The sequence below is a fragment of the Oryx dammah genome, unplaced genomic scaffold (genome assembly GCF_014754425.2).
Source record: "Oryx dammah isolate SB20612 unplaced genomic scaffold, SCBI_Odam_1.1 HiC_scaffold_28, whole genome shotgun sequence".
Lineage (NCBI taxonomy): Eukaryota > Metazoa > Chordata > Mammalia > Artiodactyla > Bovidae > Oryx > Oryx dammah.
Genome location: NW_024070212.1, coordinates 87,151,998 through 87,167,492, shown reverse-complemented (window position 1 = coordinate 87,167,492; position 15,495 = coordinate 87,151,998). Strand labels below are relative to the sequence as shown.

General features: G+C 39.9%; 1 protein-coding gene across 2 annotated transcripts in view; it reads left to right on the top strand.

The window, feature by feature from the left end:
- C8A (complement C8 alpha chain) overlaps positions 1 to 15,495 on the top strand; it is a 78,696-nt gene that overhangs the window by 32,275 nt on the left and 30,926 nt on the right. For both annotated transcript variants that reach the window (XM_040231051.1, XM_040231052.1), the window contains exons 6-7: positions 1,064 to 1,264; positions 2,986 to 3,226. In XM_040231051.1, coding sequence (XP_040086985.1) covers positions 1,064 to 1,264; positions 2,986 to 3,226 — 442 coding nt within the window. The remainder of the gene's footprint in view (positions 1 to 1,063; positions 1,265 to 2,985; positions 3,227 to 15,495) is intronic.

Sequence of the window (15,495 nt, the reverse complement as noted above, 5' to 3'; positions counted from 1 at the left end):
TTAGGGCTACCAAAGGGGAAAGGGGAAGGGGAGAGATAAATCAGGAGTATGAGAGTAACAGATGCAAACCACTACATATAAAATAAACAATGAGGATTTACTGTATAGCACAGAGAACATATTCAATGTCCTGTAATAAACTATAACGGAAATGAATCTGAAGTTACATACCTGAAACTAACACAATGCTGTAAATCAACTATAGTTACATTAAAAAAAAAAGAAACTGGCTCTCTCCAGCCCACTTCCACTTCTGCCATCAGGTCTAAGTAAGCCAAGCTGGAAGACAGGCAATGCTGTTTTCCTAACCAGAGGACAGCCTAGGGCCTATGTGTCAGGCAAGATAGACAAGGCTACGCTGTGGCAACAAAAGATTCTTCAGTCTCAGTGCTTAAAACAGTAACGCCCCTCTTCTGCTATTCATTCATCGTAACATGGAAAGGAAACTCTCATCATCACAGACACTCAGGACCCAAATTAATGGAGCCTCCATCTCAACACGTGCTCTTGTGATTACAGAGCGAACTACCCATGGGCTCCTAACCCTCACTTCCTTGGCTCAAGCAGAGCACATGACCAGACCTCAGGTCAAGCTGGCTGAGAAATGCAATCCTGGAATGAAATAACCAAACACTTTTGGGTGGTCCCTAAGTGTACCTCTACTTAGAACTGTCACCACCTGCCTGCCTTTGCCTCTTGTCCATGCCTAGATATGGCTTTCCGTATTTCCCCACTACAGAGTCAAGCAGGAAGGAAGGGTATCTATCTTCCTATCTTCTACACAGGAAGGATAAGCCCTCTGGAAAGAAACAAATGCACAGAACATTATAACATTTTATCAGAATCATGTGTCTATGTTTAAATAAATATTTTAGTAGTACCACTAATTACTAAGCACTGCTGAATTTTCTGCATTTTAGTATCAATTTGGAATAGCCTTTTTAAAGGAGTATTTATAATAATCTGAAACATTGGTTATTTACAGAGAAAAGATTTAAATATTACCTATGAATTGGAATATAACTTTATGTGTACAAAGCTAACATTATGTGTTTCCTTTCAGGCCCTGGCAGATACTAAATTCTCTTCAGAGATATATAATGACGCAAATGATCTTCTTACTAAAGTGAAAAATGACAATTCTGTGTCAAAGGGATTGACCGTTGGTGTGAGCTCTACACGCAAACCAGTCATGGTGACTACAGGTGTATCCACGTCACAAGATGCTTCCTTCTTAAAAAAGTTAAGCAAGTATAATGAGAAGGTATTAAAACATAATGCCCATGTTGCACAGTATCCCATAATCTATGCCAAACACATACTACCTTAACTGCATTAAAAAGTACAGTAGTAATTGAACCTTCATTTGCTTGTATAATTGGAAATGTCTGATCAGTGGTAATCATGTTTGTTTTCTTATTACACTTTCACATACAGAATCATCACAAAGGGAATAACATTGCATGATAAGACTAGGACTCTTATCATTTCCCCATCCTTTTTCATGGTTACCTGGAGCATACAGGGAAATACTTAGAATGGTAATGTCTTAAAAAGAAACAGCTAAGCCCTCTAAACTAGACTTGGAAGAATTTTACAGCAAGCCTGGCTTTTCCAGGCTTTTCCATAGATTGGATGGTTGGCCTGCTCAATGAATCTTTCTTCATCAACCATTTACTACTAATTGCCTATTATCCTGTCTATTATCAGGCAATGTTTCCTTGAGGAAGTCAGGGAGTCTGACTTAAAAGATATCTAAAGACTAGTACCAGCTGTCTGGATGAAGTGAGGCAGAAGCTAAGAGAAGGCTATTCTCAGCCTGGGAAAGAGCATGGGCAAAAGCCTGGAGATGAGAAACTGCCTCACACGGATGTGGACTGAAAGGACTTCCACTGTCTGAAGCCCGGGTGGGAAGGGAAAACAGGGAGTGATAAGGGTGGGGAGGCAATCAGGAGCCAGAGCAATATTCCTCGAATTGATCAGAAATTTACCCCAAAGCCTCAAAACATTGTACCAGAACTTGGGATTTACAGAGGACTCAAAACATGATTTTACATGATGAAAAAACAGTTATAAAAGTTAACTTTGTTAACAAATATAAATTACATTTTAGAGCTTTGCCACAAATAAGCTACTGATCTGAAGGGAAATGTTGTTCTGAGATAACAACTCTCAGGGTAATGTGGACTTTTCAAAAACCAGGTTGTTTCCTTCAACTTTCACTATCACTTTGGAACAAGGGTTACATTCCCTGCAAGGAAAGCACATGCATAACCCACTTCCTCTTAAACCAATCCAACCTCACCCTGGTCCTGTCTTTTTTTTTTTTTTTTTCATTATTATATCAGGATCCTGCATTTCTTGATTACTGAATGGTATAAGATTACCACTAAAATATAAGCTCTATGAGGGCAGGGACTGTCTCATTCAAGATCATGTTCCCTGCACCTAGCAGAAAGCATGTGATGACAGGCACTGATAGGAATTTGTTCAATAAATTAAATGATATTGGCATTTCACAATGTCATCAAAATATTCCCAAGCATAATTTTTAATGGATGCCTAATACTTATGTTGGAAGTTGCATACTGCTTTAATTAGAGAAAGATGTGGAGGCAAGAGTGGGCTGAGGGCAGGGTAGAGGCAAGGAACACAGTGAAGCACACTGTGATAATGAACCCAGGGAGGGCTGATGAGAACCTGACCTGGGCGGCATAGTAGGAAAGAGAGGAAGGCACAGGAGAAGCCAGGTACACACTGGTGCCTAATATATGCTTGCAAAACGTAGTAATCCCCCCTTAAATATATTTATATACTTATATATGTAAGTATATCTATACCTTTACATATAATTCCCACAGTTATACGTAGGTGTATATGTATCTGCAGGTACTAAATGCTGACCTTTTACGTGATCTCATGTGGTAAAATATATGCTCTCTGTATTCTTTTCCTTCATTTAATGGTGGTCGTTGTTGTTGGCAGAAATACACCTTTATGAGAATTTTCACAAAGGTGCAGACTGCTCATTTTAAGATGAGGAGGGAAAACATCATGCTGGATGAAGGTATGCAGCAGTCACTAATGGAGCTTCCAGAGCGATACCACTATGGCATGTACGCCAAGTTCATCAATGACTATGGCACCCATTACATAACGTCTGGATCGATGGGTGGTGTCTATGAGTATATCCTCGTGCTTAACAGAGAAAAAATGGAAACAGCTGGTAAGTAGAATGGGTGCACGACGCACATGGTGTTCAACGCATATACCAGACGTGGTGAGCAGTTTTCTAGTCACTGACTCTCAGCCACGTGTGATCTCACTTAGTCTCCATGACAGCTCTCTAAGGTAGCATTGGTATTATTATTTATAGAAACTTGAGGTTCAACAGGGTGAAGTGGCTTGCTAGGAAGCACCACAAATAGAGTTTGAAGGCAGACTTGTCTAGCTGTCCAAAATCATGCATTTTCTATGGCACCATAGTTATCTCTTTAATAATAAAGGGTCTCTGGGGTTTTGCTGTTTAAAATGTTTAAATACTTTAAATGTAGATTATTGGTGGGTAGAACGACCATCCAAGCAGTCAGTGATGGCAAAAACCTAGAGTCATCCCAGACCCTCCTTCCCTTCCATCCCTGTAGATCTCTAAGACCCTTCAGCTCTCTTTCCTGAGCAGCTCTCCTCCATCCTTTCTTCTACATCCCCTCCTGCAATGGGAGGCTGGGTTTATATCTTTCACTTACTACTGCAGCAACTCCTAAATGGTCTTCAAAGGAAGACTCACTCCTTCCAATCCATTCTCAACACTGCTACCAGAAGGATATTTCTGCCTCACAGATCTTAGGATGTCACCTCCTTGCCCAAGATCCTACAAGGCTAATACTAAAACCTAAAATCCTTAGCAAGACATCAACAATCTCCATGGTCTCACTCCAAACTGCTAGAATAGTGGTTCTAAACCATGCGGACTCCCACCAACAGCCTTAGCATCACCTGGGGATGTGTTAGAATGCAAATTCTCAGGTTCTCATCCCAAACCTGCTAAATGGGAAACCCTGGGAGTAGGTCCAGCAGTGTGTTTCGACAATCACCCTCCAGGTCATTCTGATGCTTAGTATAGTTTGAGGACCAGTGAATGAGTAGAAGGGTGAGAGGTGTATCCATTTTTCAAGCCCAAGTTCAACCTCCGAGTTTCAAGAAGTTTCTCTGACTGCACCAGTTCAGGCTGGTCAATTCCTTCCTTCCTTCAACACATTCATATAAATGCCACAGTTTAGTCTTTAGAGCAGTTTTCCAAATGTTAATTATTTCTCTTGTCATCTAGACAGCAAGATCCTTGAAAGCAAGCATCGTGTCTGACACTTTTCCACCTCTTTATTGCTCAACACAGGGTTTAGTACACAGTGAGTGAGCAAAACAAGACATTGAGTTTGAAGAGGGCGTTCACTTAGATTCCTAACTAGGGCCATTCATAAACTTGTCCATCTATCTCTGTATCCATTCTTTTATAATTCAAATATCTATTCAGTATCTTCTACAGGTTTGTGCTAGGGATACAAAGGCAAGCAAATCTAAATACAGTCCCTACCTTCCTACGGCATAATACTTAAACTGTAGGTTGAAAACAAATAGTAGATCCTGAAATCAATGTGTGGATCACAAACATTTTGAACAACACAGAACAGAAGAGAAAATATCATAATGGTTTGTAGGCAGCGAGGATAAGTTATTGCTTCAAGAAACTTCTTTTGGTTAAAGACATATATATGTGCAGAGTCATGACAAATGAAATAGTTCAGGATAGATCAGTATAAAAAAAGAGTTTGAAAAACTTACTTCAAGTGGATCTTGTTAAGAGTCACTCAAAACCATGAGGAAGAACAAAGAGCTAACATTTATTGAGAACTTACTAAGTTCCGGGGCTGTTGTATATATTCTTATTTAATATTCTTGACAACATTTGGAGGTTGGTGTTATTCTAGTTTTAGCCCCAGAAGTGCTGAGGCTCCTTAGGGAAGTTAATTACTTCCCTATATTTGGCCCAGGGCTGCAGGAAACTGGCCTCAGACCCCTGGACCTGCGTCTTTTCACCATGTGTTCTGGTACAGCCTTTCATCTGGGCTCTGTCTTTGGTACTGGATTACTAATTAATTGCCTGGGGTATCTCAAGCCCCCTCCGCTTTAAAATCTGTGAGGCAGAAATGGGCTTCCAATGTGGTTAATATTCAAAAGGAGCCCACCAAAGAATTGTCCCAGGGATAATTACCTCAGCTCTGTTTATAGAAAGCCATATGTCGATAATAGCACAATTTGCTATTTGTGAAGAGCTGATTTTCTATAAATCCGGAAAGTTAGTGTTGCTTTTCTATAAATATGGAAATGTGCTAATCATCACCTCATCTGCTGGAGCCCGCTAATAAATCAGAATGTCATTTACATATTAACCTACAAAGAACAAAAACATCTACCTTCTTTCCCTTTGACAAACAGAATCACGCATACTCTCACTCCATGTTTGATGTTTGTCTAATTTTCTCTTTGTCTCTTTCTCACCCTCTCTCTCACTCTTTCTCTTGCTCTCCTCTTTTTCAATGTCTTTTTTTCTCTCTGATCTATATGACTTTAATAATATTTATACTCTATTAAGTGCTTGTTTCTAAGAGACACACTGTGTGGAATACATGCCCTCCCTCAAAGAGCTGAGCTTGGAATGGAATGATTTAAATGAACACATGGGCTGCTTTGCTTTGGGGACTCATCTGTCCTTGGGTTTGCCTCAGATCCTCTATGGGTTCATCCCAGAGGATGCGCAAGGCTGTTTTCTTCTAATGTGTCCTTTAGATAAAATGCATCTCCCCTAAAGACAGCATGAAACCATGCATCAAATATCAAGGGACGTCTTGGATATTGGGGAGGTGATGTTAGACTTCAGTGGGACCCTAGACTTTCCTCAAGGGCTGCTGCTGACAGCTTTCTACATTCTACAGGGGTCAGTATGGCTTTGGGCTGGAATTTCTGGATTTAGATATTTTTTTCTCCTTCACCCCTTCTTTGGAGCTCCTATTATTTGTCTTTATATAAAAATATGACAAAGAGAATAGTGCATTCACCATCTGGTCTCTCTGGAGTCTGGCCCCGTTACCAAGCTGATAATTTACCTAGTACTCCAGGGACACTGTTCTGTTCATGTATGCTTCCTGCCTCCTTTTGTGGGTGCTGTCTGTCAGCCTCCAAAATGCTTCCCCGTCTTGCCAACCTGACAGATTTCAGCTTATTATTTGGAACCTTGTCTGGGTATCCCCACCTCTGTGAAACCTGCCCTGACATCCCTCTGCCCATTCTTTCATAGTTTTGTTCATACAGATATGCATTCATCAAATATGTTTCTATTATGCGGCAGGTAAACAAAATCGATATGGTTCCTGTTCTTGCAAAGCTTACAATCTAGTGGAAGAAACTAAATAAACACCTTAAAATCCAGATGTCATTCTTGGTTCCTCCTTTACTTTCTGCCCCTCATCAGTGAGATCTGTCATCTTTTATTTCTAAAGCATACATGGCATCTGACCACATCTCCATTACCATCTAACTGATCCGAACCACTGTGATCTCTTTTCTGGCCACTGCTAGAGTATGATGGCTTTTATTTTGCCTTTCTTTAGTTTTCTCCTCTTTCCTTTTACTTTTTCTTTCATTTCTTTCTATTCTTGTTGTTGTCATTGTTGTTCTGCAAACACTCTAACATAGCAAGCTTATTTTAGCCTACAGCCTTGGTATTAGCAGTTCTCTCTGTCTGGGCTACCCTTCCCTCTGATGTTTGCATAGCTGTATTCTAACCATTCAAATCTCAACTTAAATACCCCCCTTTCCAAAAGGCCTTTTATGACCATGTAGCAAGTCCTTCTTTGGTATAGCACCCTATTTTAATTCTCAGGCTATCACATATTCAGTAATTAGCATGTTCACATGCTTATTTATTGTCAACCTCTTCCTCCTAGTATGCATGTTCCATGAGAGCAGAGACCTCATATGTTTTGTTTGCTATTATATATTCATTTCCTAGAACAGTGTTTGGACTTAATAGCTTCTGTTGAGTGAGCTAATGAATAGATACATGAAGTGAAGTGAAATGAAAGTCCCTCAGTCGTGTCTGACTTTTGGAGACCCCATGGACTATATAGTCTACGGAATTCTCCACGCCAGAGTACTCGAGTGGGTAGCCTTTCCCTTCTCCAGGGAATCTTCCCAACCCAGGGATCAAACCCAGGTCTTCCTCATTGCAGGTAGATTCTTTACCAGCTGAGCCAATTGCAAATTGTGATATGAGCTACTTAGAAAAATGAACAGGTTGTAGAAATAGAGACTAACTGCGGAAAGAGAGGGAGAAGACAATCAGTTTAGGATTATCTGGGAAAATCTCTTGAGTAAATAGGATAAGGTCCAAAAAGATACTCAGAAGGAGATTCCCAAGACCAGAGGGAAGGTGCCCTGGGCAGAATGGACAACCTGGAGTGTTTGAGAACTGAAATAAGAATGTGTGGCTGAAGCCTGCAGATAAGGTGGGGGATGGAGGGAGCTGAGGTTGGAAGTAGCTGCAGATGGTCTTGCTGGTTGTAGTAAAAAGTATAGACTTTGTCTGTAGTGAAAAGGAAATCACTAAAATGTTACCCAGCAGTGCCATGGTCTAATCTCTGTGTCAGTAGGTCACTCCACTGTCTGGAGAGCACAGATTAGAGGGGGTGAGAGCAGACTCAGGGAGCACAGTTAGAAGACTCCTGTTGATATCCAGGTAAGGAATCAGAACGGAGATGAAAGAACATAATCGATTCGAGACATATTTTGAAATAGAGTTTGGGTAATTTGCAGATGACCTGGGTGTGAATTGTGAAGTGTAAACACTCCTTCTACATTATATTTCAACCACACACACACACATAATAGGGTGAGAAGAACATGATGAGTGTGCCTGGGAGGGCCAACTTCCTAGGAGAGGTACCTCTAGGCATTTGGAAATATGGCAGGGATTCTCGAGCCGGGAAAATAACCCAGAATATACATGTATGTATATATAAATTCATACACCATACTAATTGTAATTATCTATGTGTCTTTTCTGCTAGACAATGGATTAGACTTTCCCTTGATGGCCAGTGTAGGTAGGTCTTACACATGCATGCTCAGGTGTGTCCGACTCTTTGTGACCCTATGGACTGTAGCTGCCAGGCTCCTCTGTCCACGGAATTTTTCAGGCAAGAATACTGGAGGGGGTTGCCATTTCCTTCTCCAAAGTATCCTCCCAGCCCAGGAATCGAACCCTTGTCTCCTGTATCTCCTGCATTGCAGGCAGATTCTTTACCTCTTGAGGCATTTGGGCTTCCTTGACACATTTAGCTTAGCTTCAGTGACCTTTGTCTCTCAAATGCCACATGAAACAGATTTTCTTATAAGTTAAGGAATCTAAGTAAGTCAGATAAGATACCTCCATCTGGGATGATGTGAGGGAAGCTATGCATGGAATAGAAAGTAAACTAATAGCCCTCAAAGCTCTAAAGGTTTAGGATTCTATTGCTGAGTGTTAGACACTCAGGTGTGTCCAACTCTTCTGTGGCACCATGGACAATAGTCCACGAAGATCCTCTGTTTATGGGATTTTTTCGGGCAAGATTACTGGAGTGAGTTGCCATTTCCTCCTCCAGGGAATCTTCCTGACCCAGGGATTGAACCTATGTCTCTGAGTCCCCTGCATTACAGGTGGATTCTTCACTGCTGAGCCACCAGGGAAGTCTCTTGATTCTGTAGTTTGGAATATTGAGAAGGTCTGCAAAGATCTTACAGAGAGTGACTTCTATTGATGCTCCATTTGTGAAGGAAGCCAACAGTACTTTATGGCCCCATGAAAGCCATCAGGCAATGTGGTAGTGAAAAGGGTTCTTTTTACAAAGATATCTTTGCTTTTAGTTCTGCCATTTAAAAGCTACTACTTTGTATCTCTGAGTTTCAGTTTTCCCACAGCTAATGTAAGTATAATAAACTACTTTTAAAAACCATTATGAGGATTAATGAAGATATTTCTAAAAAGCATCATGATAAAGAAAATACTGTGTAAACAGTGGTTATTATTATAGATTACAGTTTTAGGTGGGGTGAGTAAGTAGCAGAATCATTTGATAAAGGTCTGTGGAATGAAGAAATATGCTGGCAGATGGTAGTGAGGAATCTAAACTTGGGAGTCAGACACATCTGGGTGGAGAGCTTGGTTCTACCATTTAGTATTGCATGACCCCGATCAGGGAACTTAACTTCTCTGAACCTCAGTTTTTTTTAAGACCCAAATAGGAGTGATAATAAAGGCTTGTTTGAGAATAATTCCAAGCATCAGTACATTTTGTATGGCAAGTGTTTAAAGAGATTTGTTTTCCCTTGAATGCAGAATGTTAGTATAGCTTAGTGTTTGAAAATATAAGTTCTGTCACGTTACTGTGTGATTATTGGCAGATTATTTAATCATTTAAGTCTTAATTTCTTCATCCCTTAAGCTGGAGGTATTAATGGCATTTAACCCATATTAATTGTGAGGAATAAGAAAAGTTATCCACAGAAAATATTTAGAGTAATGCTAATGATAATGAGCACTCATTAAGCATCAATTACTGAAAAGGGTTCTAATTTAGATTCCTTGTGTTCACATCTCATCTCTACCACTGACTGACCATGGGACCCTTGGGCAAATGCCCTCAGGCATATGTCTCCCTCTTCCTGCCTGGTTTATGTTCCCCTAAATAAGACAATGACAGAAGACACTTCATAGGACTGTTATGAATATGAAATGAAACAGTCTATGTGATCAGGGCTTCCCTCAAAGCTCAATCGGTAAAGAATCTGCCTGCAATGCAGGAGACCTGGGTTCGATTCCTGGGTCAGGAAGATCCCCTGGAGAAGGACATGGCAATCCACTCTAGTATTCTTGCCTGGAGAATCCCATGGACAGAGGAGACTGGCAGGCTACAGTCCATGGGGTCACAAGAGTTAGACACAACTTAGTGACTAAGAGAGAGAAAGAGATGTGATCAGGTGGCCCAGGGCCTGACATATAGTAATAAGAGTTAAAAAATAGTACTTATTGCTGCACTACGTTGGTGCAGTAAAACTATGATGGAAATGGGTGAATTTAATTCAGATGACCATTATATCTACTACCATGGGCAAGAATCCCTTAGAAGAAAAGGAGTAGCCCTCATGATCAAAAGAGTTTGAAATGCAGTGCTTGAGTGCAATCTCAAAAAATGATAGAATGAACCTGGTTTATTTTCAAGGCAAACCATTCAATATCACAGTGATTCAAGTCTATGCCCCAACCACTAAAGCTGAAAAAGATGAAGTTAAACTGTTCTGTGAAGACTAAAAAGACTTTATAGAAATAACACCAAAAAAAAAAAAAAAAAGAAGAAGAAGTCCTTTTCATCATAGGGGACTGAAATGCAAAATTAGGAAGTCAAGAGATATCTGGAGAAACAGGCAAGTTTGGGCGTGGAGTACAAAATGAAGCAGGGCAAAGGCTAGCAGAGTTTGCCAAGAGAATGCATTGATCATAGCAAACATCCTCTTCCAGCAACATAAGAGAAGACTGTTTACATGGACATCACTAGATGGTCAATACCAAGATCAGACTGATTATATTCTTTGCAGCTGAAGATGTAGACGCTCTTTACAGTCAGCAAAACAAGACCAGGAGTTGACTGTGGCTCAGATCATGAGCTCCTTATTGCAAAATTCAGACTTTAATTGAAGAAAGTAGGGAAAATCACTAGGCCATTCAAGAATGACCTAAAACAAATCCCTTATGATTACACAGTGGAAGTGACAAATAGATTTAAGGGATTAGATCTGATAGACAAAAGTGCCTGAAGAATGATGGACGGAGGTTCATAACATTGTACAGGAGGCGGAGACCAAAACCATTCCCAAGAAAAAGAAATGCAATAAGGCAAAATGGTTGTCTGAGGAGGCCTTACAAATAGCTGAGTAAAGAAGAGAAGTGAAAGGCAAAGGAGAAAGGGAAAGATACACCTACCTGAATGCACAGTTCCAAAGAATAGAAAGGAGAGATAAGAAAGCTTTCTTAAGTGAACAATGCAAAGAAATAGAGGGAAACCATAGAATGGGACAGACTGGAGATCTCTTCAAGAAAATTGGAGATATCAAAGGAGTATTTCACGCAAAGATGGACACAATAAAAGACAGAAATGGCATGAACTTAAAAGAAGCAGAAGATATTAAGAAGAGGTGGCAAGAATACACAGAAGAACTCTACAAAAAAGATCTTAATGACCTGGATAACCACAATGGTGTGATCACTCATCTAGAGCCAGACATCCTGGAGTGTGAAATCAAGTGGGTCTTAGTAAGCAATACTACTAACAAAGCTAGTGGAGGTAATGGAATTCCAGCCAGTTATTTCAAATCCTGAAAGATGCTGTAAAGTGCTGCAGTCAATATGCCAGCAAATTTGGAAAACTCAGCATTGCCCACAAGACTGGAAAAGGTCAGTTTTCATTCCAATCCCAAAGAAAGGCAATGTCAAAGAATGTTCAAACTACCACACAATTGTGTTCATGTCACATGCTAGCAAGGTAATGTTCAAAATCCTTCAAGCTAGGTATCAACACTACATGAACTGAGAACTTCCAGATGTACAAGTTGGATTTAGAAAAGGCAGAAGAACCAGAGATCAAATTGCCAATATCTGTTGAATCATAGGAAAAGCAAGAGAATTCCAGGAAAACATCTAATTCTGCTTCACTGACTATGCTGAAGCCTTTGGCTGTGTGTATTACAACAAACTGTGGAAAATTCTTAGAGATGGGAATACCAGACCACCTTACCTGCCTCCTGAGAAATCTGTATGCAGGTCAAGAAGCAACAGTTAGAAACAGAAATGGAACAACAGATTAGTTCCAAATTGGGAAAAGAGTACATCAAGGCTCTGTATATTGTCCCCTTGTTTATTAACTTATATGCAGAGTACATCATGAGAAATGCCAGGCTGGATGAAGCACAAACTAGAATCAAGATTGTGGGGAGAAATATCAATGACCTCAGATGTGCAGATGACACCACCCTAATGGCAGAAAATGAAGAGGAACTACAGAGCCTCTGGATGAAGGTGAAAGAGGAGAGTGAAAAAGCTGGCTTAAAACTCAACATTCAAAAAACTTTGATCACAGCATCCAGTTCCATCACTTCGTGGCAAATAGGATGGGAAACAATGAAAATAGTGACAGACTTTATTTTCTTGCACTACAAAATCACTGAAGATGTTGACTGCAGCCATGAAATTAAAAGACTCTTGCTCCTTGGCAGAAAGGCTATGACAAACCTAGACAGCATATTATAAAGCAGAGACATCACGTTGCCAACAAAGGTCCATCTAGTCAAAGCTGTGGTTTTTCCAATAGTCATGTATGGATGTGAGAGCTGGACAATAAAAAAGGCTGAGCACCAAAGAATCAATGCTTGTGAACTGCGGTGCTGGAGAAGACTCTTGAGAGTCTTTTCGACAGCAAGGAGATCAAACCAGTCGATCCTAAAGGAAATCAACCGTGAATGTTCATTGGAAGGACTGATACTGAAGCTCCAATACTTTGGCCACTTGATGCAAAGAGCCAACTCATTGGAAAAGACCCTGCTGCTGGGAAAGATTGAGGGCAGGAGGAGAAGGGGATGACAGAGGATGAGATAGTTGGATGACATCATTGACTCAATGGACATGAGTTTGGGCAAACTCAGGGAGATAGTGAAGGTCAGGGAAGCCTGGCGTGCTGCAGTCCATGGGGTTGCAAAGAGTCAGGCATGACTGAGTGACTGAACAACAACAATGTTGGTGTTACTATTACCATATTCATTACTCCCAGCTGTCCAGTTGTTAATTCTACAATCTTAACTATCCTCTCATCTGTAATGCGGGGACAATAAGGCAACCTATCTCATAGGTCTCTGCAATTGGTCAGCTTTGAAACATTATTCAAATGGAAGAAACATCATTATGCCCAGCCTGCAGTGGCCAACACTTCTGCTGTAAGACTTGGAATCTTAGCATTCATGCCTCCGTCCCTTACCTGGCCATTTTTAAAAATCAAGGTCATTCATTTCTGTCCCTAGAGCTTCATCCCATTTTGGAGGGACTGCTCCTCCCATTGATCAAGGTCAGTTTGAATTCTTTTCACTATCTTTCAAAGTCTTAACAAGCCCAATCAGTGCCTGTGTTCCATCATGCCTCCCTTTGATAGATGCCAGATAACAGTGACCCTGGAAATGACCCTTTCAGTGAAAATGCAATACATTCAGCCCATCACTGATCATCACTTTCCAACTAGGGTCCTTGGGCCAACTGGTCTACTACCTAACACACTGGGTAGAAAAAGCCATAGGGACATGAGAAAAATCTCACTAAAGTTGATGTCAATTATAGTTTTACATTGTTTTCCTTTGTCCTCTTTCCTTCTCTTTATTTATTCAATAGCTTTTCATTCAACAAACATATATTAAGCACACAACATATGGTTAGCACTATCTAGACACCAACATGGATCCTATTATCTCATATAGCAGGTAACAGGGTTTCTCTGTTATAATCATGTGATTATAGTCAGGGATGATTTATTATAGGGACAACCCATAGTGAATTAACTATTTTTGTTTTCACAGTACTTAGAAATAACTAAAATATTTGGTTCTAACAAAATATATTTAAAATATTTGATTCTAATAAATATATTAACTCCTAAGGTTGGTAAAATACAGTCATTCACATCTGGTATTGAAAATGATCTTCATAATTGCTTATAAGGAATTTATTAATATTTTTCTCCCCAATTCTATAGAGAAAGCTTAGGTCTAAAGAGCCCAAGTAACTGGCTCAACATGATTCAATTAGTATTGAATTAAGGTCTGATATAGAGTTTATATCTTGTCCATGTATTTACCTCCCATCACCTCCTCCCCATTTCTTCATACTCTGTCATTCATTCTGGTACTATATTCCAAGGGCTTAAACTCTAGTAGCAGTGGTAAAATGGCTAACAGTTACTGAGTATTTCATCACATGGCAGACACTGAATTAGGCATTTAAATGCACTATCTCATTTTATCCTCAGGAAAGACCTGGGAAGAGCATACTATAACACTCAATTTACAAATGAAGAACTGAAGCTCAGCAATGTTAAATATCTTGTGCAAGGTCAAGTTTGCCTTGTTATTATGGGTGGAGTCCAAGTTCAGTGTGAGAACCTGTGATATTAATAAACATTCTATAATGCCTCACAGATGGTTTACCTAGGGTTTTTCAAACTACAGGCTACAGCCCACTAGCAGATTGTAAGAGAAATTTAGTGAGCCATGACTAGCATTTAATAAAATGAAACAGAATACAGTAGGAAGGAAAGCCTCAGCAAGCATCACAGAAAGTATGGTTAAGAACTGCAACTTATTTTAGCTGGCTATAAATGGGCTGGATCATGATGTCAACTGTATTGCTTACTTTTGGGGGTAGTCATACTGTCTTAACCCAGTGTGCTCCGCTGACTGTAGCCACTCATCTAATCACTTTAAATAAAGGAAAAATCATCACTAGCCATAACAAAGGCACTAGGAAGTATATTAGTTAGGGTTCTCCAATACATACTTTACTTATATAAGTAAAGAGAGTTCTTATAAAATATTGGCTCACACAACGATAGAGCCTGACAAGTCCCAAGATCCATATTTGGCAAGCTATGGGCTTAGGGGAGTTGATGGTTTAGTTCCAGTTTGAGTTCAAAGGCCTAAGAATAAGGGGAGCTTATGGTGTAGTCCCAATCTGAAGGTTGGAGGTTTGAGACCCAGAAATAGCTGATGTTTTAGTTTGAGTCCAAAGGCAAGAAAAAAGCCAATTTTCCAGTTCAAGGCAATTAGGCAGGAAGAATCCTCCCTTTTTAAAAAAGTTTATTTAATTTTAATTGGAGGATAATTTCTTTACAATAATGTGTTGGGAATCCATACTGTTTTCCATAGTAGCTGTATCAATTTGCATTTCCAACAACAGTACAGGAAGATCCTTTTTCTCCACACCCCCTCCAGGATTTATTGTTTGTAGATTTTTTGATGATGCCCATTCTGATCCTTGCAAGGTAATACCTCATTGCAGTTTTGATCTGCATTTATTTAATAATGAGCAATGTTAAGCATCTTTTCATGTGCTTATTAGCCATCTCTATGTCTTCTTTGGGAAAATGCCTATTTAGGTCTTCTGCCCACTTTTTGACTGGGTTGTTTCTTTCTCTGGTATTGAGCTTCATGAGCTGCTTGTATATTTTGGAGATTAATTCTTTGTCAGTTGTTTCATCTACTATTATTTTCTCCCATTCTGAGGGTTGTCTTTTCACCTAGTTTATAGTTTTCTTCGCTGTGAAAAAGCTTTTAAGTTTAATTAGGTCCCATTTGTTTACTTTTGCTTTT